At 33.7% G+C, this 26,464-nt stretch overlaps 1 protein-coding gene across 2 annotated transcripts in view; it reads right to left on the bottom strand.

Annotated features, from left to right (window-relative positions):
• Positions 1–9,158: 9,158 nt before the first annotated feature.
• The window catches only part of LOC124367891, a 150,773-nt gene continuing 133,467 nt past the window's right edge, over positions 9,159–26,464 (bottom strand). For both annotated transcript variants that reach the window (XM_046825083.1, XM_046825082.1), the window contains exons 4-5: positions 13,184–13,320; positions 9,159–11,296 (exon numbers count right to left, since the gene is read on the bottom strand). In XM_046825083.1, coding sequence (XP_046681039.1) covers positions 11,241–11,296; positions 13,184–13,320 — 193 coding nt within the window. In that variant the 3' untranslated portion in view covers positions 9,159–11,240. The remainder of the gene's footprint in view (positions 11,297–13,183; positions 13,321–26,464) is intronic.

Genomic DNA, 26,464 nt, shown 5'->3' with positions numbered 1-26,464 from the left:
ATAAAATATAATTATAAATTTAATAGTCTGGTAATCATGCAAGCTGTAGCCAATGTGAAACTGGCAAATCTTTTTAATGTTCGGGGAATTTCACAGAATGATGCAGTATGGGTTATAGATGGTGATTTGGGACATGTATAGATAGTCTTTTGCCTTATTGCAAGTTCTGGACCTTTATCAGATCTCTAGAGCCACTGTAGATAGATGCCACAGACTGGACCTGACTGTTCAGTGTGGTTTGGTTTGGTGAGTTATGGTGAATTGCGGACAGGATCCTGGGTAACACAGAATCCCCTAAGCCTGTGGAGAAGGCTTGGGTTATTCTCATTGAATTGCCATCAACCATAGGATTTTGACATCCTCCAGAAAAAAGAAGTGTAACCATCCATAGCAGGCTGATATTTCTTTTTGTATTTATGCTACAATTATTAAAAGCAATATTATAAATGTTGCACAATAAATGCAAACTAGAAACATTTTGTAGAGGCATTAATTTTATGAGGTCAAAAAGCTCTTGAAATTATGTAACTAACACAATTAAAACTTCTTTTTGACATATAAAATTTGGAATCATTGAAGTACAAATTTTGTTTTGATCTGCAACTAATTTAAAGAATAAATAAATTGTTTTTTGTGTTAGAATTGTATAATACAAAAGTTTACCCAAACTGTGGTAAAAAATCAAATTGAAGGCTTTAAAATGTTTAGGTAATGAGGTATGAGGTCTAACAACATGGCATTATAAGTAATCAAGTTTACTTATAATAATATGTATGACTACTACTAATTATTATACCTAAATCAAATTGTGCAATATTGTAAGATTAAAAATATATTTGTGCTTCTAAAAGTTTTGTATCTACTATAACTTAGCAACTTCAAAATCATTTATTTTCAGTAAATAATTACCATGGCTAAGTATACTTAGTGTTAGAGAGGGCTTCTTAACCCTAACTTCGCCTGGTAAAATAAGGCATTCTTTACTTTTTTTTATACTTTACATTCAAAATAATAATGAAGAAATTATCATAGGACAAATCTATCACAATTTTTGGTGTAATAGACTAGGTGGGATGTTGAAATTGGAATTTCTCTGTATAGTCGTTACTATAGTGAAAACAAGGTTTGAAAATCAATGGGAGAGATCTTCCTATAATGCTCCCATTAATGGTTGAATATTCCACACAGCAAAAACCGATGTCACTTAAATCTGGGCAACCTTATGGATGTCCAGGAGCGGCACATCACTAACCGCAAATGTCGAGATTCTGGGGTTCATGGGCAATTCAATAGGTCTAGTCTACTGCGGGAGATGACTGTTGGAGTTGGTGGGATTTGTTCCCTAACCTCAAAGGTTCTTCCTAGCCTCAACAAGGGTGTGCCAACCCCTGCCTACTTTGACTGGAGAGGCTGGTTCAGAGCTGGCCTCCCCTTCTTCCAGGGTCATGACTTTGAGATTAGTGCCCTAATTCTTCCTCATGGATCTCGATAGGAGGCGGCCCCTACTCCCTAACCTTACCCATCCTGAATATCCTGTCACTCTGGAAGCAGCGCTAAGGTTCTTACAGGACTAAGTGCAATTTATAAGCTTCTTGTCCTAAGAAAACGAAAAAAAAAAACAACCACATAGGGCTGAAAATGGTAAGTGATACATTAGTTTTTGCTGTACACAGTAAAGGTTCTATTAGCTGGTATAAACCAGTCAGACATGAACCTTACTGGGGAATCTAAGTACTCTTAGTGGGGTTTGAGTAAATGCCGTTGTTCAAGATTAAAATCTCACAATTTGGAATACCGAGCTTCCATATCTGATACATGGATGGAATAAGACGATTTATAAGATTGCGATTTAACATTGGTGACCTCTGACCTCAAGAATGGTCTTTGATTATCTCCTTAAGAGGTAAATTTATTCATTGATACTCTCAATGAAGGGCTTAGAATGTCCGGGATCTCTACACAGTGAGATTGAATTAGATGAAGGAATTAGTATTCCTGCCAAAGTCCTTGCTGTTCATAGATGTTTAAGGCCAACTCTGCCAGAAATGGATTTACACTATTAGCTGGTAGCTTCCAAGTCTGGTGCAGCAAGAGAAAACGGAGGTAAGAATGGTTACAGCAAGGGGGAATGGAGGTAGGAATCGATACAGCAACAGAGAATAGAAGTAGGAAAGGGTACAGACTTAGAAAATGGAGGTAGAAATATTATAGCAAAGAGGGATTGATGTAGAAATAACTGGAATAACAGATGATGGACGTAGAATGGATACAGAAAGAGAGAGTGAAGGTAGGAATGGTTATAGGAGAGAAGACGGAGTTAGGAATCAAAGCAGCAAGGGAGAATGGAAGTAGGTAAGTTTACAGACATAGAAGATGGAGGTAGAAATGTTGTAGCAAAGAGGAATTGATGTAGAAATAACTGGAATAACAGATGATGGACGTAGAATGGATACAGAAAGAGAGAGTGAAGGTAGGAATGGTTATAAGAGAGAGGATAGAGTTAGGAATCTAAGCAGCAAGAGAGAATGGAAATAGGAAAGGGTACAGACGTAGAGGATGGAGGTAGAAATGTTTATAGAATGAGGGATTGAAGTAAAAATAATTGGAATAACAGAAGATGGACGTGGGAATGGACGCAGCAAAAGAAAGTTAAGTTAGGAATGGTTATAAGAGAGAGGATGGAGTTAGGAATGGTTCCAGCAATCAAAGGATGGAGGTAGTGACTTTTAAGACTAAGAATATAATTATTTTTTCACTTCTTTATCTTTAACCATGAGTGTTTGATTTACTGTTTCATAAAAAGCAATGTACTCATTATTGTATGCAACTATAAATACAAATATGGATTAAAAAATGATTGTCCAACTTATTAATTTCAAGGAGTTTTTGCTATTCCTCTCCATTCAGTTACTGATCAGTTTCTGATGATAACCCCTTGGTTCAATCGGTTTCCGAGTTCAGTATAAAAAAATAGGAACATTTTTATGGTGAAGAACTCATGATCTCCTTAAAAACCTCGTGAAGGAGATTTTGACTGTAGATTATTTCAAAATGACTACAATATTAAATCATTGAAGCCTCTGAAATCATACTCCATGGTGATGTGAACAGAACCAGCAAGTAAAAGTTCCCGTAAAACAAAAAATCTCATAGATCTTGATTATTTATAAATACCAAATTAAATTATAGGCTTTCTTTACAAAATTATCACTTACCCATGGCTTCAAATGAATTTTCCTGTCGAAAAACTGGAATAAGTAGGCTTTTTTAAAAGACTAACAAACACTCCTGTGCCTGTGATAAGTGATCTTCACTGGAAGATATTCCAATCTCCTGATTCATTATCAAATAATTCAACTTTAAGTTATAAAGCAGTATTTTGAGACTCTGAAGACGGAGAGTGAGACGGATTTAAAAAGTACCAATAAAATAAATCGAATTTCTCTGCAACATTCCATAATATTTGATAGAATATCTCCAATGATTTCAGTAACACTTGAACATTTTTAGGCCAGTTTGCAGGAATGATAAAGTAAAAGTGCGTAGTCTTTAAGTGAAAACACTTATAATGTAATACGATGGAGCCCTTGATGATTCTGAAACGGAAATGGGCATTTATTAATTAGATTTATTCCAGTGTGTACAGTTAAAAGGATCAGAGGTTAAAAGGACAGTCTATTATTTCAAGTTTTACTCATGTAGAAGCTTCTTATGGTTGGAATGAATTATATTTCTTTCACCACAGTTGACTTTGCCTTCTTGTCCTGATCAAGACAATATAGATACATATAAATAATATTTATTTTCTTTTTGAGAATGGCATTTGTCAAAATATTAAAGGATTGTACAAAGTATTTTTCTTTTATTATTTTTTATATTATATTTTAGGTATATATAAAACAATAACAGAAAAAGACTTCGTAAAATCCTTTATTATTTCGACAAATGCCATTCTCAAAAAAGATATAAATATTATGTATATACAAATAAGAAAAAAATAAATTCTTGAAGATGGCATTCGTCGAAATACTAAAAGATTGTACGAAGTCTTTTTCCTTTATTGTTATAAGAACCCTCTTCACATTTAATTATTGCATACAATATATATATATATATATATATATATATATATATATATATATATATACATATAGGCTTAAGAAGTCTACTTCAGTAAAAAAATGTCTACTTCCTGAGCTCGTATTCTACTTCATTACAGGGGATTGAGTGAAAAACCTAACTTCTGGATGTGTCTTACTCTTCAACAGACATAAAATAGGCTACATGTGTGTTAACATATTATTAAAACATTTGACTTTTTAATACATTCACAGCAACATGTACCTTGTCTTGGGTACACATTAGACTTTCATAGAGCGTGTCGTGTGTCCAATGGGGTTCACATTGCTACGCACTTCCTTATTACGTTTTTATTGTTTGCCTGTGTTGTTGGTCTGATAAATTTGATCCCACACTTAAATAAATACCTTGGACCATCGTGTACCCACCCCATCGGATGTACAATTAATTGCCTAATTTTTAAGATAAATTAGTTTTTTTGGTACCCCTTGGAGAACTCAGAAAAAAATTAAAAAACATTGAAATAATTGTTTGTTTAAAAATTGCGAAGCCTACATACTTTTCTCGTTGTACTTAAACGTTTAATGTAAAAAACAATTACAGTTTTTTGCCATTATTATTGAAAAATTGGAAACGGCATATAAAAAAATCCGGAAATTAGCCATCATTGTGAATGTATTAATAGTATCTGAATAAAAATATTAATGAGGTAAAATGGACTTTGAGGTGATGGACCCCCATATCACTTACCCTCTCTAGTTACGCCCCTGATCAAGAATGTAGCCAGGAACAAATTTTGGAGGGGAGTCCAGACCTGATATTTTCCCGTAGTGAACAGAAAGTAGGGCCCCATTTAGTTCCTTAAAAAGTTCTTGAACCGTTTCTTTGTTCAGAACGATCTTTCAGCGGTAAATGTCAATAATAATCGTTTACCGTACTGAAAATAAATTGAAAATTTTGGGGGGTGTCCGGACCCCCCCTTGGACCCCCTTGCTGGCTACATCCTTGCCCCTGATTAAAATGACTTTGGTCATTCTCTCATCATATTTATAGTCGTGAGTCAACACATTATATGGTATCATATATGTATGTAATATGTCATATTTAAGTGTGTTTCTTTTTAATGTCAGTATTCGTCAGCATTTCAAGGGTTGGATGAAAAGGTGGGGAATAAGACAAAACTCACTCAAAGTTTCAATAATATTTTACTTCCACAAATTGCCTCACAGCTACTTATTCTTAAGAGACAGGTGAATCAGTAAAATTACAAACCACTAAAAACGTGGCAATTAATCAATGCTTTTTACACCAGTTTCAATAATACTGAACGTGTTAGGGAATAAACTGGATATGACATATGTATGGATTAGTGATAAAGCGATTTGAAGTAAGGCAAAACACAACCATTATATTTTCCAAAAAGTTCACAAGAAATGTACAATTTTATGACCAAACGACAGTGAACTAATTGTAAAAACATTTTTGGTATTACGACATGAAAATATACTATTAAACAGAGAAAAGAACCTGTCTTTTCTAATTTTCATTCATGCCTTTCTCATAAACGTCTGGATTTCCTACATTAAATTAATTTACTTTATAATTAAACGTTCTATTGTTTGTGGACTACTCGGACGGCAAAAGGTAACATGGTATTGCTAACATTACAATAAGATAAAAATGAAATTTAATCACAAAATGTATCTGATCCATGGATATATGAAAATTATTGGATTATTACTAATCCACATGGTATGGGTTTATATGCTTCAGCCCATTCTGGTATACTGGTTGAAATGGTCAATTAACTATAATAATTATCGGTTTTATACAAAAAAACGTTTGCACTTAATCCCTTTTGAGCATTATGGATGTATAACTGACTTTTTATGAACACCTGACTTAGTTGCATTTAACTAGGTATATTATACAGGGAGTTTTTGAATATTTTGGGAGTTTATGAGTATTTTGGGAGTTTATGAACATTTTGGGAATTTATGAAAATTTTGGGAGTTTATGAACATTTTGGGAGTTTATGAAAATTTTGGGAGTTTATGAACATTTTGGGAGTTTATGAAAATTTTGGGAGTTTATGAATATTTTGGGAGTTTATGATCATTTTGGGAGTTTATGAACATTTTGGGAGTTTATGATCGTTTTGGGAATTTATGAAAATTTTGGGAGTTTATGAACATTTTGGGAGTTTATGAACATTTTGGGAGTTTATGATCATTTAGGGAGTTTATGAAAATTTAGGGAGTTTATGAACATTTTGAGAGTTTTTGAATATTTTGGGAGTTTATGAAAATTTTGGGAGTTTATGAACATTTTGGGAGTTTATGAACATTTTGGGAGTTTATGAAAATTTTGGGAGTTTATGAACATTTTGGGAGTTTATGAACATTTTGGGAGTTTATGAACATTTTGGGAGTTTATGAAAATTTTGGGAGTTTATGAACATTTTGGGAGTTTATGAACATTTTGGGAGTTTATGAATATTTTGAGAGTTTATGAACAATTTGGGTGTTTATTTTTTGTCTCAAGGCTAACAAAATACCTATGTAATATAACATAGCTCAGAAAATAGCTTAGTTTACCATCTGTTTGTGTGTTTGTGCTATTTAGTTTTTTATTTCACAAACTAGTAAAGATAAAGACTCAAATTTGGCACATTTATTTTTCTTGCAGTCTAAATCAAGTAAAAATTAATTTTATATTATCATATCACGTTTCAAGATGGCGGACGTTCGAAATTTTTAAAGCTAAATATTGTAAAAACTAATAAGATTATGAAATCTTTTAAGGGATAACAAAAGTTTCTCAATCTAGTTACAAACATTTTGAGATCTAGATCATGAAAACCTGACAGTAAATAATGTAGATATTAGTTTTAAATTGTTGTAATGCGTGGCAAAATGATCATTGTTTACAGCATCACTAACCATGCATTACAACCATTAATAGCTAATATCTACATTACTTACTGTCTGATATTTATGATCTAGTTCTCAAAATGTTTTAAATTAAATTTAACAACTTTATTATTCCTTAAAATATTTCATAATCTAATTAGTTTTACGGTAGATATTAAGCTTTAAAAACTTCAACCGACCACCATCTTGAAATGTGATATGATAATATAATATTAATTTCTCTCTTGATTTGAGATGACAAAATAATAGTTTTGCCAAATTTAAGGTTTTTGTTTACTGGTTTCTGAAATAAAAAATAAAGCTTAAAAACATATACATACGGACATGACGATAAACTAAGCATTTTTACATTACATTTTTTGTTTGTAGTGACACAAAGAGCAAATTCCCAAAATATTTTCTGAGAGTTAATAAATACCTTGTATATTGATGATCTGAACCCATACTTCTAGGTTATGAAATTAAAAAAACTTCTGTTCTATAAAAATTCTAGTTTTTGTTTTTCGAGCGCTCCCTAGCTAAAAAAGGTAATGGTTTAGAAGCCGAGCGTCAATTTACATTATATAAGCACACAAATTCATTTTTATTCCAGTCTGCAGAGAAATTTCTCGTAAGAAAGAAATCAAAAGTCAGCCGTTCTAGTTTTGATGGAAGTCAAAATGGAAAGGTAGCAAAAGGGTTAAAAGTACTAAATGAAAATTTTTTCTCAGATCATACTTCTCTTAGCTTGATCCACTTAAAATCAACTATTAGACATGCAACTAAGTGTTAATTTAGAATCAGATACCATATACAGACCATTAATTAAAGTGGTAACTTTTGGTCTCTTAATCTAGTTGTTTGATGTTGATATAATTATTATTTATGCGTCTGAACAGTCAAAGTGTATCAAGCTAGGAAAAATATAATCTGAGAAAAAAAATATTGTTTGAATCAAGAATAGCTAGCATATCTTTAGATATCCTCCCATTTCTATCTCTACCAAAACTAGTATGGCTGTAATCAATTTTTTTCTTAGGAAGAAGTCCTCTATCAGTTCCAGAAAATCTGTTCCGATTTTTAATTGGACAAAATATTAACATACAAAAGGTAGTTAAAACTCTTTTTTAATTGAGCTCCAGAGAGGCAAAGATGCCCTCAAGGAACTTAAGTTTTAACTTTATCCTACATCTCTATTCTTGAGGTTTCCCTGTACTGTTAATTCAAGTACGGGTTGTTCCAAAGCAGTGATATCCACTTATAAGCTTAGCGATGGGTATAACGTTTGAAAAGATAAAAAAATAATTAAAAAAAAAACAGCTTTAGGACAATTCCTGTCTCAAGTTAGCTTGAGACTCATAAACAGATTTCTTGAAGCTACTAAGAATCTCAATGATCCCAAATAAGCAGTCAAAAGTATTTACTCCATTGAAGAGTTCATTATGGGGTGCTGGAATAAAAATTCTTAATATTTTACTAATTTACTGAAAGAAACGTTCCAGCTCTGATATCAAAAACGAGTATGGCAGTTGTAATTTTTGCATAAAATAAGAAAAAAGAACAGCAGTAAAAAAATATATGAATAAGTGAAATTACATGATTTTTAAGTTATTTGTGGCTCAATGGTAGAAATATGTCTGCCCATCTGTCTAAAATATATCTTCTCATCTGTCTCAAAATTTTATACTGATAATTCAGGGCTGTGGAGGTTATGTGCGTGGAGTCTCTTGCCTTAAAGCCTGATTTTATTTAAAAGGGTACATACATTTTGTCAAAAAGGTATGAAGCCAAATGTTTTAATTTTTAATAAACAATTTTATGCTCAAATTTCAAAATGTACAAAACAAAAACATGCCCTCGAAGGTCGTCACACTGTTTCAGATACATTCCGTAAAACTACTGAAATTTAATTATCCGCAAAAATTAAACTCAATAAAAATTGGTACGATACTGTAATGTCATTCACACATGCTCTATAAAGTGAATATTCAATTCAAATAATAAAAATTCCTTTTTAAAATTATCACAAATAAAATCGTTTACATTAATGACACTTACAAACAAACAGATTGCGTTTTAACGTTCAACGATTTAACAGGACTTTGATTATATTATGGCACTAAACCAATCCTAGTTTCTAATTAAAATATATTATATTGCACTGGGTTTACTTTTAAGAATGTATTTACACTTTAAACTATACATCCTATCAGTTTGTACACTTATAATTATTTACTAATTTTACATCACAACTATTAGCTGTTTATTGCTCTTCATTTATTGCTCAATATATCTGACAACAGCTTAAATAACATAAATCATCCAAAAAATCATATAATTTAATAATAAAACCGAATTTAAATCTCGTTTAAATTAAATAACATTAATGTATTAAAACAAAGAGTCACCAATTTATGCTAAAACTAATAAAATTCTCTTTTATTAAACGTAAAATCACATTTTGATTGATCATGCTGAAGTATTGTAGATTTAAAAAAATATAATTAAGGTGCTTTGATGGTAAAAAACAAAACATTCTATGAATGAATAAATATTTCCATTTAAGGATATAGTGTAATTGGAGCAACTTTAAGAAGGATATGAATCAAACTTATTGTATGTTGCCTCCGTAGTGAATAGTTCAAAGAGATAATTGTGTTAGTAGTAGTAGTGGCTTGTAATCTTAGTAAATAATGTATTCATAACTATCTCAAACTTCTTTTCATGATACTCTGTTATAAATATAAATTCTTGAAAGATTACTTGTGCCAAGTTGGTTATGTTCCTCCAGATCTACGAAGCTGGTTGAGAAAATATGTTAAAAAATTACTAATTAAGTGTAATTTGATGTTGTTCTTCTTATCTAAGTAACAAATTTACTTGTCCAAGTGATATTGTGTCGCTAGCTTACATAGATTCTGTGTTCTTGATTCACAAGTCGGATTGTTAATTGTGTTGCACAAGCACAATATTCACTGTGTCACGTATATTTTTGTCTGTGTCATGTTTCACAAGCCAACATTTTTTGTTGTTGTTTCATGTGTCTGTGTCACATTTTCCGAAGCCAGATTTAGTAGTTTTTGTGTATTTGTGTCATGTTTTACATGCCATCACTCTTTGGTTGTGTTATGTCCGTGTTTTCCCCCTGAAACAATAATAAACAGTTCTCTGTGACCATTCCACAATAGTCAACAAAGAGTTATTGAATAAGTTGCTCCAATTACAACATATTTACCGAAATCACCACAAATTTATAACAAATTCAACATTACTTTTAGACAAAAACTCAATATGTGAACCTAATATTTTTTTCTCTGGTAAAAGTGTATTCACAATTTTTTTTTCGAATGAATGGTTTGTGTTGAAATGAGTAATGCAGCTTAAACACTAATATCTTACAATAGTTAAGTAGGTACTTTTATTATTGCTAACTTTTACACTCATCTTTAGATAGATTCATTCTCCAACATTTTGTTTGACAAATGTTTCACTTAAAAAATTAAAAAGATTGGATCCATTGAAGTAAGGGAATTTAGAATGGCAGTAGCAAACTTTACATAAAACATATCTTTTCATCATGCAGAATATAGAGGTTATATTCAAGGGCACACTTAGAAGAGAAGAAATCTCCTGGAAAATAATAAACCAATTTTGAATATTGGGATGACATAGTAAAAAACTTAAGCTTTTTTCAATGTATGGTTTGTGTAAGTGATAAACAGCACATTCACTAATAATTTATACTTTCAATTATACTACACAATTTTTTCATCCACCAATGATGAAGATTTTAAGTCATATTTTATGTTAAAACATCCCTGATTTATCTATTCTCTTGAACGAAATTTAGAAAATCCAATCCGCCAATATTATCTAAATTACACAACATGAATTAACTCGTTGAAAACAAATAACGTTATTCGTTACAAATAAAGCTAATAGCAACAAAGTGCGAAGCACTTTGCAAAATAATACTCTTTTTTACACAAACAGTTAATGGTCTCGTATAGTAAATTATTTTACACAAATCAAATTTGTACACGAAACAACAACACTCTCAACAACAACTTTCGTATTTACATCAAGTTCTTAAAAACTAGTAAAGCCGATATGGAAAATTATTTAGTTTGATTTACAACTCTTTTACCGACTAAAACCTATCGTACTTCACAAAAGCGTTTCAAAGTTTAGTAAAACGTCCAACACGTGTGTTCGATAAATTTTTCAGTTAGAAGTGACGATCCGTATTCAATACGGCATGTTGTCTCTAATATGAGCTTGCTTCCTGTAATGCATCTTCTTGCCTGCAACAGGTAAAATTCATGTAAATTTAAAGTTGCTAAGTTTGAATTAGTGGCATGTTAATGAACTATAAGTGTTGGAAGTTAGATGGAACTATCTTGTGGAAATGAGAGAAATAAGATAAGGGTATTCTGACCACGTCCTAGGGCTAGCTAAAGAACTGGCTGTACAGGCAGCCATCTTGATTTTGTCTCCATTACAACAATGTAAGACACGAATTTACACCTTTATTTTTTTGTCATATTGTTGTGAAAGAAGTATAATTTTTAAGATGATTATGATTCATGTATTCAAAAGTTTATAGTTTATCTATATTGTTATTGCTTGCTAGAAAAAACTATTTTTAAAATGAAACAAGTCACTAATATCTATAAAAGGTCTAGTTCAAAAGCTACTGTATACGTGATGTGTTCAAAAATTAACGGGAATTTTTAAGTTTTGCGGGTTTAGAGAGTCTAATTGTCAAGATTTTTTTAAATTATGTTGGTACTTATGCTCCTGAAGTGTAATAACATTTCCAGCTGTATTCATTGTTTACTTTTTCAGTGGCAGCTGATAAGGTTAGATGTGTTTTTCTCAGACGTGTTTTGTGAACTCAGCGATTTTCGTTTGTTAAAAATAGGATCAAAGAATTTATATAAAATTTTGTGTGAAAAATGAAATAAAGTGTGGGAAATATTAATAAAGGCCTATGGTGAGTCTGCTTTGAGTAAAATAAAGGGTTTACAAGGAGTATACTCGTAAATGTTTCAAAGATGGCTGTGAAGACATTGAAAATGATGAACATGAACATGAAAAAAGTGGAAGAAATGGTTATGAACGATTGCTGTATTATGATCAGAGAAGTAGCTGATGATGTTGGCATATCAATTATTAATGGTTCATGGCCTGAAATTTTTTCAAATTTTTTGAGTATGAAATGTGGGAAAAAACGTGTGGCAGCAAAATTAGTTCCAAAATTGTGGAATTTTGAACAAAAACAGCGACGAATGGAAGTTGCTCAGGAGTCACTGAATGAAGTCAATGACGATGCAGAATTACTAGCACGTGTTATTATAATAGGTGACGAAAAATGGGTTGACAGATATGACGTCGAAACTAACGTTCAATCTTCCCTGAGAAGACATTCTGGATCACCAAGACTGAAAAAGGCTTGCCAAGTGCAGTCGAATGTGAAGGTTATGCTCACCATGTTCTTCGATTTTAATGGCACAGAGCATCATGAATTCTTGTCACAAGGTCAAAGCTAGTCTGTCACAAGCAGTCTGAATAAAACAGCTAGATTTGTCACAAAACTATTCATGGATTTTGCTCCATGACAATATAACTGCTCACACTTCATTGGTTGTTCGTGAACTTTTGGCCAAAAATAGTACTGTAACAATGCCCCAGCTTCTATATTATCCAGACATGGCTCTGTGTGACTTTTTTATTTCAACAAAATAAAGAGAACTCTTTCTAGTTCTCTCAAAACCCTTAAAGGGCCCATCACTGAAAGAACTAAATATTACCCCAAAGATTGAGAAGTGTTTTGAGGATTGGAAGAAGCGCTGGCACAAGTGCATAATATAATGAAGACTACTTCGAAGGTAACAGCATTAATGTATAAAAATGAATATTTTTCAAAAAATGAAAATTCCCTTTACTTTTTGAACATACCTCATATTAATTTTTCATTAAATGTAGATAAACCTTTGTTTTTTATGCATATTTTGATTTTGAGAGTTGAACATTTTCTCTTAAAAACGTTTAATATTATTGATTAAACTTTCATTGTCACAAAAAGAAGCCCCTGAATCAGAAATGGCTATTTCAGAATGCAAAATACAGAGATAATCACAATCACAGTGCAGAGATAATTTATAAATAAGCAAAGACATGATACTTACACTTCCCCCACCATGATCTTTGGACACATATTTTCTCAGGTTTGAGGACAAAGCACTTGGTCTGGACAACGTTGAAGAACAGTTTCCCCACCAAGTTGGCAGATCCTGTATCTGCCATCTTTAAACACGCTCGGAATCTGCAACACAATGTCAAGAAATTAAAATTTGTAGATATCATTTTAAACATCTGTAATAAAATATCTGGTGAAGTATAAAAGAGATTTATCTATGACACCTTAGGCTGTAGGATTCTTCCAAATTTCTAAGAACATATATTAAATACCTGTTAGAAATTTCCATTGTTGCGAAAGACTTTAAAGGCTGTCCAATTTAAAAAATCTTAAAACTCATTTTCTTGTGCCTAGTTTAAAATATAAGAAAGAAAATCTTCATACTCTTAAATTGCAAAATTGGATGAATTTTAATAAGAATAAAACAAGTTCATATAAAGTAGTTTTCTCTACAACTTTTATTGTTGCTTTAGGGGTTTTAATCTCCTAATGGCAATTTGAGGAACTGACTAATTTTTTTTTTTAATGTTAAAAATAGTAAAGAAATTGGAAAATAATAGAAAAGGTTATGGTGACATTCACAACTCTGGGTGATAATAATGAATTAGTTCCTCCAAAAACTATTAACAATAATACAAGTTATACACTATGAAATTGATTACTCAAATTATCAGTAGTAGGGTCAGTGTACAAAAAGTTAACACTTAATATTAAGTCTAGCTCAGAAAATAATATAAATAAATAAAGACGTTATCTGTAATTATGTTTGCATAAATTAAATTTACAATTGAAAAGTGACTTTAAATACATCTTTTGTAATATTTAAAACATATAAACAACAAAATACTTGAATTAAAACTATTGAGACTTTAAATTAAATATTTTTACTACTAAAGTAGGGGAAGAAGCACTTATTACAGCTTTATTAAATTCAAAATTATAGGAAAATGACTACAAAACACTTATGAATATTTATTAGCTCCTTTAAAAAAATACATAACTCCACACCTTGGATATCATCATAATCATATTGCAATAAGGTTTTCTTCTTATCCAAATATACTATTTTTCTCTATACCAGTAGTAATTCCACAACTACATCAGTTATAATGTTCTCCGTGAGAGGCAGCACCTTCTAGGCTTATAAGTAGTGATGTGCTGCTATCTATTGACAAAGTGAGGGAATAGCTGGCATTTGAAGTTATTGGAGAAAAGAGTTATTTTGGTCCTTTTTAAGTTTAAGATACCTAAAAACACTAAAACATTATTAGGATCAGTGGAGTAGTAAACTAAATAAATAAAAAACCAAACTAAAAAAAACTAAATAATTATAAAAGGAAAGGAGTCTAGAAACAAATTAAAATTATTAGGAAACACTTTGAAACAAAAAAATGTATATATTGCTTTAAACTGTATCATACCTTAATATTATTAATGAATCTTACATATGTACACTAATACATGAACCACATATTTTTAATTTATAACAAAACGTGAATAATTTATTGTACCTACTGTCTATGGAGTAATTATTGTACCCTACTTGGGTAAACATTTTTACGTTTATATTTGACATTTTAATGTATATTTACCAAAGGAACTACCTAATCGCTGTAAACAACACAACCATTGAGTTCAAATGGATGGTTACTGAACATTGAGGCTTGGACGTAACGCCGCCAGATAGCAGCACAAGTCTCATTGAGTGTGCTGCTACCTAGCGGGAAGAACTTGTACTTTTATAACAATGAAATATACAGAACTGTTATCAACCTCATATTCAAATGACGATTAACTCAGCGTAATCTCTTCAATAAAGAGACCGTCACTATTATATTGTGCATAAGTAAAAATGTTATTTAACCCCAAAAATAGCCAAAATAATGATGTTATCCTCCAAATTAAAAGCTGTCAATGTAAATATGATTCTGTACAGAGCGTTCATAAATTACTCTACCAAAACTTTACCATTATTTGATATGTCAGATCAAAATATGTTAAAAATATAATGAAGTATAGTCTTATCTTGTTTATTTACCGCCTATATGTCTGTTTGTATGTTTTAGGGGGGGGGGGGGGGGGGAATTACAAATGAAATAAAGGTATAAAATTCAAAATTTTAAAAATAATTAGTTTATTGTGAAATGTTCAGAAAAATATTATCTCCAAATAACTATTGGCACCATACCAAGGATTTTTACATTTTGGTTTTCACAAAAACTAATCATCCAACTTATTATTTTCCTGATGATGTGAAATTAAGGTTAGATTTGTAACCAGCTAAGACTATTTGTTTCTGAGGATATATCATTAAATGCTGTATACAATCTTACATGAAATGTATCACATAGGCTGTAACGGTATTGAAATCCAATTTCAATACTTGATCTATCCAAGTTATTTTATTTTTTTTTTTTTGGAAAAATCCTTGCATTATCGAAAGTTTTTTTTTTTTAGTGGTGTCTGAATCCCGATTTGAATACACCTTAGTCACAAACTATATCTCAAATTCGATTTCCAAGTAGAAGAGTTAAATAACCACGCCGCCAGTCCACGGCATTGAAATCCAATTTCACTGGTCAACCCATTCTTTTTGGGAAAATCCTTACATCATCGAAGGTTTTAGTGGTGTATGAATCCCGAATTTAATACACCTTAGTCGCAAACTACACCTCAAATTCGATTTTCAAGTAGATGGGTTAAATGACAACGCCATCAGTCCACGGCATTGAAATGCAATTTCACTGGTCACCCCTTCTTTTTGGGAAAATCCCTACATCATCGGAGGTTTTAGTTGAGTATAAATCCCGATTTAAATACAACTACTCGCAAACTACACCTCAAATTCGATTTTCAAGTAGATGGGTTAAATGACAACGCCATCAGTCCACGGCATTGAAATGCAATTTCACTGGTCAACCCCTTCTTTTTGGGAAAATCCCTACATCATCGGAGGTTTTAGTGGTGTATGAATCCCGAATTTAATACACCTTAGTCACAAACTACATCTCAAATTCGATTTTCAAGTAGATGAGTTAAATGACAACACCATCAGTCCACGGCATTGAAATGCAATTTCACTAGTCAAACCATTCTTTTTGGGAAAATCCCTACATCATCGGAGGTTTTAGTGGTGTATGAATCCCGAATTTCATACACCTTACGCGCAAACTACACCTCAAATTCGATTTCCAAGTAGATGAGTTAAATGACCAGTCCACGGTAGAAAGGAAACCGAGCGGGAAAACTGAGGTGGAAACAATTAGGCCAGCTGTGACTTGGAGCCGATCGCCGAATGTGTGAAGTGTTTACTCTAGTGAAGTGGCCGCAGGGTTTGAAGTGGGCCGTAGTGGCGGAGAGAGCTAAGCAAACAAACTGGAGCGCCGCGGCGCCATTATATAGCCTCTTCACGTACATATGTCACACAGGTTCAGCTGGCTCTGTATTTGTTCTGTCCGGGATCTATGGTAGAGTGGCTGAATATTAAAAATAGTCACTGGACGGAAGAGTGCCCTAGTACGGTCAGCAGGATGGGGATAATGGGTCAAATTCGGAAGTACAATGAGCCCCTTCCAAACGTATAATCAGAACTAGCAATGTACAATATGACTGTTTTTGGCAAAGATCATTTTAAAATATCTTTCTAAAAATCTCTACGTGTTTCAGATTAATGAAAATACTGCAATTACATTGAATACACCGAATGACTCAAAAGAACTTAACGAAAGAGGTTAACTCTATATAGAAAGACAAATAGGCTTGAAACAAATTACGTGGGTTCCCCTTGGCCCAAGGAAGAGCCCAGGGCTGGATATATATGGGCTGAATGGGCTACAGCCCACGGGCGGCAAATCTTCAAATCCGCCTCCGGAAGAACCCTGTTGGTTTTGCAGTCAAAAGGCCAAATAGCTGACTGATTGTTGATTCTAAGTAACTGACGTTTGAAGTTTGTTTTTGACGAATGAAGGGTTGTGAAGGAATTTTTCTGAACATTTGCGTTCAGTGATACAAAAAATCAGTAACTCTACGTTTCGAAATCTGCAATCTGATCTCTTCTTCAGGTAAATAACTAACCTAACACTTAATTACAAAGTAGGTTAAAATGAACAAATCATACCATAGCGTTGTGACAAGAGTAGTGTTGTGTTTAGTCTTTTATTAAGTGCATGTTTTAGAAGTTGACACACAACATGGTGGTTGTGATGCCTGACATACGTGTGTCACAACGCTCTGGTTTGATTTGTTTATTTTAACCTAGTTTGTAATTATTAGGTTAATTATTTACCTGAAGAAGAGATCAGATTGGAGATCTCGAAATTTAGAGTTACTAGTTTTGCTGAACACTGAACGATGGCAAATGACCGGAAAAATCCTGTTTCCTTCACAATCCTTCCATCGTCAAACGTCAGTTACTTAGAACCAACCGTCAGTCAGCTATTTGGCATTTTGACTCCAAAACCATCAGGGTTCTTCATTGCGCCAAAAAGAGACCCATGTACCTTGTTTCAAGCCTCTAGGACCTTTCTAGCAAGAGTTATCCTCTTTCGTTACGTGGAAGTAAAGCCCTCCGCAAAGCGTGACTTACAATAATCGATATTGAACAGATACATCGATGCCCACTTGTGGGCGGATGTGAATAGGTTACCGCTTTGTTCCACTTAAATCACATTCTTTCCGCACTTCATTGAAATTCTGGCCCATAACCTTTTCTAATTCGATGGGAGCGCCAGACATGTACTTAATTATGAAGGAGCGTTACCTAATCAGTAGCGCCAGGCTGTTTAGTCAGACCGAAACTGTAGGCCCGTGTACCATCCTACGGGAATGTTTGCTTCTCTTATCTACGACTGCACTAGTTACACATCCTACCGCTTGATTTACACAGCGCTGCTGTCGCCAGCCGCACCAACATACCTGCCGTTGTAATCCTGTAAGCTAAGATCAGTCCCGCAGTTCTTAGCAGAATGGCGATTAATCTGTTTTCCAAACGTAAGAACTTCTGTAAAGTTTAATTGCAAAGCAGTATTGTAGTAGTGTTCTGCTTTATTAAGCATGCGCGTGTTTTAATTTAAAGAAAAACACAGTTCAACATTAGTCTTGTTTATCCGGATTTTGATTATCCGACATTCCTTCTTATCCGACTCCTTTAAAAATGACGTTATTCAGACGCTGCGAGCTACAATTATTGCAATTAACTACACTAAATTTAGTTGTTAAAGTTACGTCGAACAGAGAAGAGACAATCGACTTGTTTAATCATATGTGATAATTATATTATTTACACTCATATGATGATTTGGACGCTCAATATTAAAGTTGTGTTTTGATTGATTGACCGGTCCTTTGAAGTATCGATGTGGAAAATAGATTCAGAAATCGAGCAAAATGTTACAAATATAAATCGATTAAACTAGATACCGCTTGGAAAGCGATAAATTCTACAATCGATAAATAGAATCAGCACACCTTTATGTACCCACATATTATATTTTATCTTGTTTTTTTTGTACTTTAAAAATGGTTACCTAATTTTTTAAATATAGTAAAACATTATTTGTGGTTCTTTCCAATTACGTTTCTATAAACCGACATTTCGCTTATCCGATATTGTACCAGGCGATTTTTTCGGATAAACGAGAGTTTCTCATTTATATCCATATATCGCGATGTTAGTATCGAGTGATTAAAACACCAAGTTCTATTGACAAAAGTATAGTTATTTCTAGACATAACAAATCACCGCCAATACTATGATAGGTAATATAATCAATTAACTATTAATTCTGATAACGTTGAAGCCTAGCAACCAACAACAACCTGAAACTGAAAGTATTACTTTGGAAAGACAATGTTATACTTTTATTTTATATGTAGAGGGTTTGTATAACGTATTATTTTTAATATGGATAGCTAAGGAAGATTTTAAGCTAAAACGGATATTATAACCCTAATTTTACGACCTCATACTTCGCGTCCTTTTGAAAAGATCGCCGTACAATCCAGGATACCAACAAAGGTGGTCATTCTTCCTGGAACAATCAACTGTCCTTTTTGATCTGGCAACAGTTTGGAACGCTCTAATTTAAGACCACTCACCGCTCATCCGCTGGACCTCTGGACAACCTCTTCCAGTTCCAGCTCCAGCGCCTCCTTTCCTCACAGAATCAGTCAAGCCGAGGCCCATAAATCAACGCCTGTGCAGCCCCCTCCGGCCTTACCTACGTACAGCACTGTTTACGTACCAAGATAGCTGGCCTATATCGTGTACGTGTTTAGACTGGGCATTGTACCTGACCCCCTCCCCCCACCCTATTGTAGCGACTGCCCGGGTGCTCTTGTCTTGGTCAATTAGAAAGCTGGAGGTCACCACCCTTGAGGACCGCACCCCTATTAGTAGTCACCGACGTGAGGGTCGTCACGTACACACTGACATAACTGGGTATCCCCAGAACAGTGGAAGCGTCATAGTGATGAGGTAATGTCGGACTTTGTAAGTTCAGGGGCGTAGCTGGGATAACGTTACGGGGGGGCCGCGCCGGGGCGACTTCGGGGGGGGGGGGGTCGTGGAAGTTTTAATTCTTGGTCCGTCACAAAAATCTTTATTGTAGATGAACATCTTACTATTTTTTAAACAACAATGGAAAAATTCCGTTACAATTAATTACCTTGTCTTTTTTAACACTTGTCCCGCTGCAATAATGGACGATGTTCTCTTGGAAGAGACCGAATCCGTTAAGTTCCTTGGAATGTACCTTGATCGAGGGCTGTCATGGGACTTTCACATTGACAGCATCTGCTCCAAGGTCGCTTCTGGCATTTGTTTTGCGTAATCTTGCAAAATTCTGTTCTATTGATGCATTAAAAATGGCCTACTTTGGCCTGATACATCCATATTTGTCTTACGGTTTCAGACTGTGGGGCAGCTGTTCTAAATACAAATTCGAAAGCGTATTTAGAACTCAAAAGAAAGCTGTCAGAATTCTTTACACATTGAATTTTAGAGAGTCGTGCAGAGATGCCTTCAGAGAGCTTGGATTGTTAACTTTACCCTGTCTCTATATTATCGACGTCGTTCTATACTGTCGACTCAGATGCGAGTTGATCCAAGGCAGTGACGTCCACCAATACGAGACAAGAGGCAGGGACAACTTTCGGATTGTTCAACATAGAACGACCGCATTTGAACACTTGCCGTCCCAAGTTGGTGTGAAACTGATAAACAAGCTGCGTGAGGGAATAAAACATCTCATTGATTCCAAGCTATTCAAATCTCGATTAAAACACCTCCTGGTGTCAAAGGCGTTTTACTCCGTTGAAGAGTTCATGTTGAGTTGCTGGGATGAAAATTACTGAAAACTATTGAAAACAAGGATAAAATAAAAATCCCCTATACAATTGAATAGCCATAACTGCAATAGAATTAATGCAAATGTATGTAATGATGAATGTACCTGACGCATGCATGCAATCTTGTCATTGTTGACGCAATAAAGATTATTATTACCATTGTCTGTAAGAGCAGGATGTTATGTCCAGACCAGAAGGGTTGCCCACAATGATGGTTTTAAAAATTCAATTCCTTGCTTATCCGTACAGTTTTAAATGACTCTAAATTTTCCCTCAAAGCTGATAATTCCCGATTATAGTGGTGAGGAGTGGGGAATTTCACTTCCAGCCTTTCTCGATTCCTCGAGAGTCCTTTTCCTCCTGCCCTTTTCTAGAAGGAGTAAATGCAGGGCCATTTTCTAGAAAGTGTTAATTCCACAATTAAGGCCACACGAGGTGTTTCGGTTTTTGACGGCAGGATGATCACGTCGGGTGTCGGGGGAGGAACCACTTTCTCTTCACTCCACTTCACCTCGCTCGGTCGAAATGCGCGGGAAAGTCTGCAATCCCCGACGCCGTGATGCGCCCGTACGTGGATAAGTGGGCCGTTTAAAAGTTGGGGTGTTTCCTAGAGTAACACTTCCATTCCGGGCTTCAAGAATGCTCATCGGCTGGGTGTAACAGGGAAATTTCACGCTTCCTGCTTGAAAATTCCGCAAACACCCATGCTTCAGAGTTTTTAACAACGATGGCAAATGTCCGAAATCCTGTTATCCTTTCAAATAAACTATAGTCAAAAATAAACTTAAAAAAAGAAGCATATTGTGTTCTGCCAGCACAAACCACTCAAAATGAGGTTCCGTTATGAAAAGTCTACTTTAATAAGCAATACCAACTATAGAAGTTAAAATTATAATTCATTGGATTAAAAAATGGAAAATAAAAAACTGCTTAAAGGTTCCTAAAGATATTTATATATTAGACTTATATGCGAAATTTGATTTAAATCAAGCACTCAGTATTGTCTCTAAAACGGTGCTATTAGCATAAAAAACTTAAAAATTCTTATTAGTGTAGTTTATGCCAATTTTGTATCTTATGGGCTATAATAAATCCTGGGGGTTTATAAAACTAACTAAACTGGGGTTGATAAAACCCTTATAATAATACCAATGGGTTGTCATAAACAGGGCTAAAACGAGGTTTGAACAATTTTTAAATGTATTAAAACAAAAACAAGCTTGGGTAAAAATATCAATAATTGAAATTTTAAAATAATGACAAAGATTATACGGTATATAACTTTATTGGCATGTTATACTAAAAATTGCATCATTCGCTGCTGGAACGTATAAGGATGCTTTCAAAAAGCAAACTCTTTGACATTCCAAAACGGTAATTTACGTCGAAAACAAAAATTAATATTTACTACCACTATTTTTCCAGCACTATACATGGGAGAGGGAGAGAAATTCCTGTTTGAAGTGGACAAAATGATATTTAGAACTCACAAAAGGCGTTTAAATAGACGTTGGAAACCCTTTCAGTGCTGCAATTTTATTGGATCCATAAAATTTCATCGATTTAATCCGACCGTCTAAAAGCTGCTCGTCCATAAAACCGTCCAGCAATTAAAACCCTCTCCGGAATCCCAGAAGCTATCAAGACGTCCTTAAAACGCCCCTCAAAAGTAGTTAAACGTCAGTAGAATCACACGGAATAATTTTGTCAGATACAAAGATTTGTGCAATTCAAACACTCTGACGGTTTATGCGCCATTCGGCGCCATTTAACGGCGTCGGATAAACAGGGATTTAGAGCAGAAGGCGATTCCTAAACAACGAGTGATGGGGTAAATACAGGGAGATGGGGAGCAGCGCGTCCATGAAAGTAGCCGACACTCTCGCTGGTTCTCAGAAAACTGCCTGCTGCTTACCAAATATCATCGCCGTCTATTAAAAGGCTTGAACGACCTTCACATGAGTGGGAAGGGGTGCCGCCTCTCTTCCGTATTCCGGCTGATGCATCTGCTCGGGTTTTCACATTAAATATTCAAAATTGTTAAGTTTCAGTAATTGCAATAGTTCTTTCTTGAAGGAAACAGATCTTTTCGGACTTTTGTCATCGTTCAGTGCAACAAAAAAATCAGTAATACTACGTTTCGAGATCTGCAATCTGATCTCTTCCTCAGGTCAATATAAAAATCAGTAACACTACGTTTCGAGATCTGCAATCTGATCTCTTCCTCAGGTGAATAACTAACCTAACAAATAATTACAAAGTAGGTTAAAACAAACAAATGGTTGGAAGGATTGGTTCAATGTGAATATTGAGTATAGCTCCAGTTCACATTCCGTCTGGAATATGGCGGTGTCACAGGCTTGACTCCTAGAATCTGGAGTCATGTTCCATTATCAGGAAGAAGTACATGTTTCAGATTCTAGGAGTCAAGTTTGTGACAGCTTCAGATTCCAAGCGATGCACTAAGCGGAAGGTGAACTGACATTAACGCACTCCTATATTTTTTCATATTTTAATACGACAATATTTCTTAAACGAAAAATACATTGTAGAGAATAAATTTCTGATAAGGATCTAAAGATTTTTTATTTGTGAAAAATGAGAAATCTGTGTACTATTATCAAGATTTTATGACTTTTTCTGTCAATAGTTATCGTAAAAACGGTCGGAAGGACACGGTTTCAAGAATACTCTCTCATGTCCTTAATAAATGCTCCTCCATTAATAAATAGTCGGCTTTGTTTTATATTTTTCTTTTCTGTACAGTGCAACAACAAAATTTAATTACTACAACTATTTATTTATTTTTTTCTGACGAAATGTACGTTTTCACGATTAGTTTTACTTTTATTCGACAGTAGCCTAACAATAATGGAAATCACAATATGGCATTCTAACAGGTTGTAACTTGTAAGAAATAAACGCGAAAGAAAAAACCAGATCCACCATACAGAACAGAAGTTATCGCAGATCTTGTAAAGGAGGGCGACAGATAAGAGCGCTACGCGACGCAAGGCGGCGCGGCGGGCGCGGAGTTGAGGATGGATGACGATGTCGCCTTTGTTCAATGGAGCAGTGCTCGCGACAAGATAGAATAAATCAGACGATCCTTGGCATCGACACGCCGTAAGTTATATCGCGTTGGTCCGCCGCCAATCCCCGCACCACAGCCGCGAGCCGCCCGGCCACTTATCGCCATTGTCTTCCGCTTGTGGGGATGAAGTCTTGGGCAATTTATTTCTGCAGGACCCAACTCCTTTTGGGCTTAAGTGGTCCAATGGGTGCTTCGGGGAAACTACTATAAAACCCAATGTTTATTGTTATTTAAAATGTGAATTATGAGTACAGCAAGGTAATGATTTATCGATTGTAACTTACTATTAAAAACTATTCGAATTTTGTTCAGCATTATATTATAGTAACCTTGTTCTTAAATAAATATGATAAAGTTTTGAAAAACTATAATTATTTTACACTATTTTTGTATTTAACGTGTTGTGTTTTTAACATACATTTTTCGACTTCAATATAACGTAGAATATGTAAAGATTAAAAAATACATATTATTTATGTAAACAATTTAAAATAATTTACAGACTACAACTAACTGTTTGCAATCAATTCAAAGTTATTTTATGTGATTTAAAATTTCTTAACGGATTTATGTTCTCATATTTTTAGAAGGCTATTACATGACCTTTTTAATATGTAATAGTATAATAATTTTTATAATTATTAATTAATAAATATTATTATATAAAATTAAAAATTTTGTAATATTTTTAATATTATAATGATTATTAAATATTAACTATTTTAAAAAGATATTAATTTTAGTTTACGTATACACACACCGGATGTCTTGGAAATTTCTTTCTCGCCCTCTCAATGAGAGAAACAAACTTGTACATCAATAAACGTTTACTAGGTCTAAAATGATGCTTTTTGGTGTATTGCAATTTTCTCCCTACTACAAAATGAGAGGACTCGGTGACAACTGAAATTTTTCAAATAAAAATTAAAAATAAGATAAATGAAAATTTAGGTTAGGATAGTTTTTAAAATTGAAAACAGCGCTCAAATATAACGATTATTTTAAATTGTAAAAATTGGATACCATATGGCATAAAAAAACATCAAAACAATAAAAAAGTTGAACTCCCCGTGTCAAAAAAATGTACTACAGCTTTTTAAGGACGGGGAAGAGGATATGATGATAACACGTGTTAAAGAACTCGCACAGGTGCACATAATTATTGTCATCTAACTTAAAATCCATTTGAGAGCAGTTTATAAACAGCTCTACAAAAATGATATGGCATTTTGGCTGAGTGTTAGCGAAGCTTATTTACGACGATATATCGGGAACGAAGTCTTATGGGTAACCCAGTTGCAACGAAAAAATGGAGGGTAAATAAATTTGAAAACAAACTGAGCACAAGCGTATTCCATTTTAACAACTGAAATAGTAATAAATTTAGCCTAAATATTTGCAGAATATCTAGAGAACGATTGTATCTGTTCAATTTAAATTTTGTAATGAAACAAAATCGTTCAACATAGACAATTGATTGAGTTTTACGAGGATGCATTGAGTGTCATTGAATCCTCATCACAAAGTCATATTACAATAGCCTTTTATTTGAATGGTGGAGGATGTAAACATTAATTTTCTGTATGGTTGTCTATAAGTTTGTTTATCTAAAAGACATTTCGGGCAGACTTTAATAATCGGCCTACACTCGTTATTCGATTGTTTTTATCGAATAGTTCGAGTCTTTATCCGAAGGAATAATTCAATATTACAATCTTTTTAGCCTAGCATATGATTTCAACTAATTACTTATAGTCAATTTAATGTAAGCAATAAACAGTAAGAAGTAAGTAATATTTTGAGACTGAAAATGGCAGTGAATATGAGAAAAATATGTGATATATTTCCTACAAGTGATGACATTTGTTTAAGTGGCTTCAACATGTGGGTTTGGAGGAGAATTCTTTCCCCCATTTCACAAAAGCGTTACTCATTGATATCAAGCTGGGCAAGTTATACATATTCGATTGTTTTTATCGAATAGTTCGAGTCTTTATCCGAAGGAATAATTCGATATTACAATCTTTTTAGCTTAGCATATGATTTCAACTTATTACTTATAGTAAATTTAATGTAAACAATAAACAGCAAGAAGTAATTAATATTTTGAGATTGAAAATGTCGATGAAAATGAGAAAAATATTTGATATAATTCTTACAAGTGATGAGATTTGTTTAAGTGGCTTCAACATGTGGGTTTGTAGGAGAATTCTTTCCTCCATTTCACAAAAGAGGTTAGGCCTGCTCATTGATATCAAGCTAGGTAAGTTATAAATATTGTAAGATTGCTTTGATATCTAAGTCTAGGCCATTGTTGGTTTTGTTGTTTTGCAATGTTAGTGTTACATTTATGTTTTTAAAATTGTAACATAAGAGATTCTTCTTGTTACGGTACTTTATTATAACTCTTACTTTGTATGATTTTTACATATCGAAGCTGGATAGTATATCGAATGGTTTGATAAAAACAACCGAAAAACAGCTGAAATGAGCTGTTGACTCAAAACGTTGCATAGAAGCTCAATGAAACTTAAAGGCGAACGTGACACGAACGAACAATGTCACGTAGGTGAACGTGTACGTGTTGCGTTGAGCGTGGTCTGGCGTACTTAAGTACGTGCCATTTTCGTAATTTCGGAGTTTTTTCATAGAATTAAATGTATACAAAAGCCTAAACAGTGTGAAAAATTACAGATGCATACATTTAACATTAATCGCCAACTAATTATAGAACTCCTATGTGTTGCTATTAATAGGTTTAAATTTTAAGCAGAATTTTTGAAATTGATAAATACGTTAATATTACTAAGCAGACTTCCTTGTATTACG

The sequence above is a fragment of the Homalodisca vitripennis genome, chromosome 8, assembly GCF_021130785.1.
Source record: "Homalodisca vitripennis isolate AUS2020 chromosome 8, UT_GWSS_2.1, whole genome shotgun sequence".
Taxonomy (NCBI): domain Eukaryota; kingdom Metazoa; phylum Arthropoda; class Insecta; order Hemiptera; family Cicadellidae; genus Homalodisca; species Homalodisca vitripennis.
This window is presented reverse-complemented; position numbering and strand designations above follow the sequence as displayed.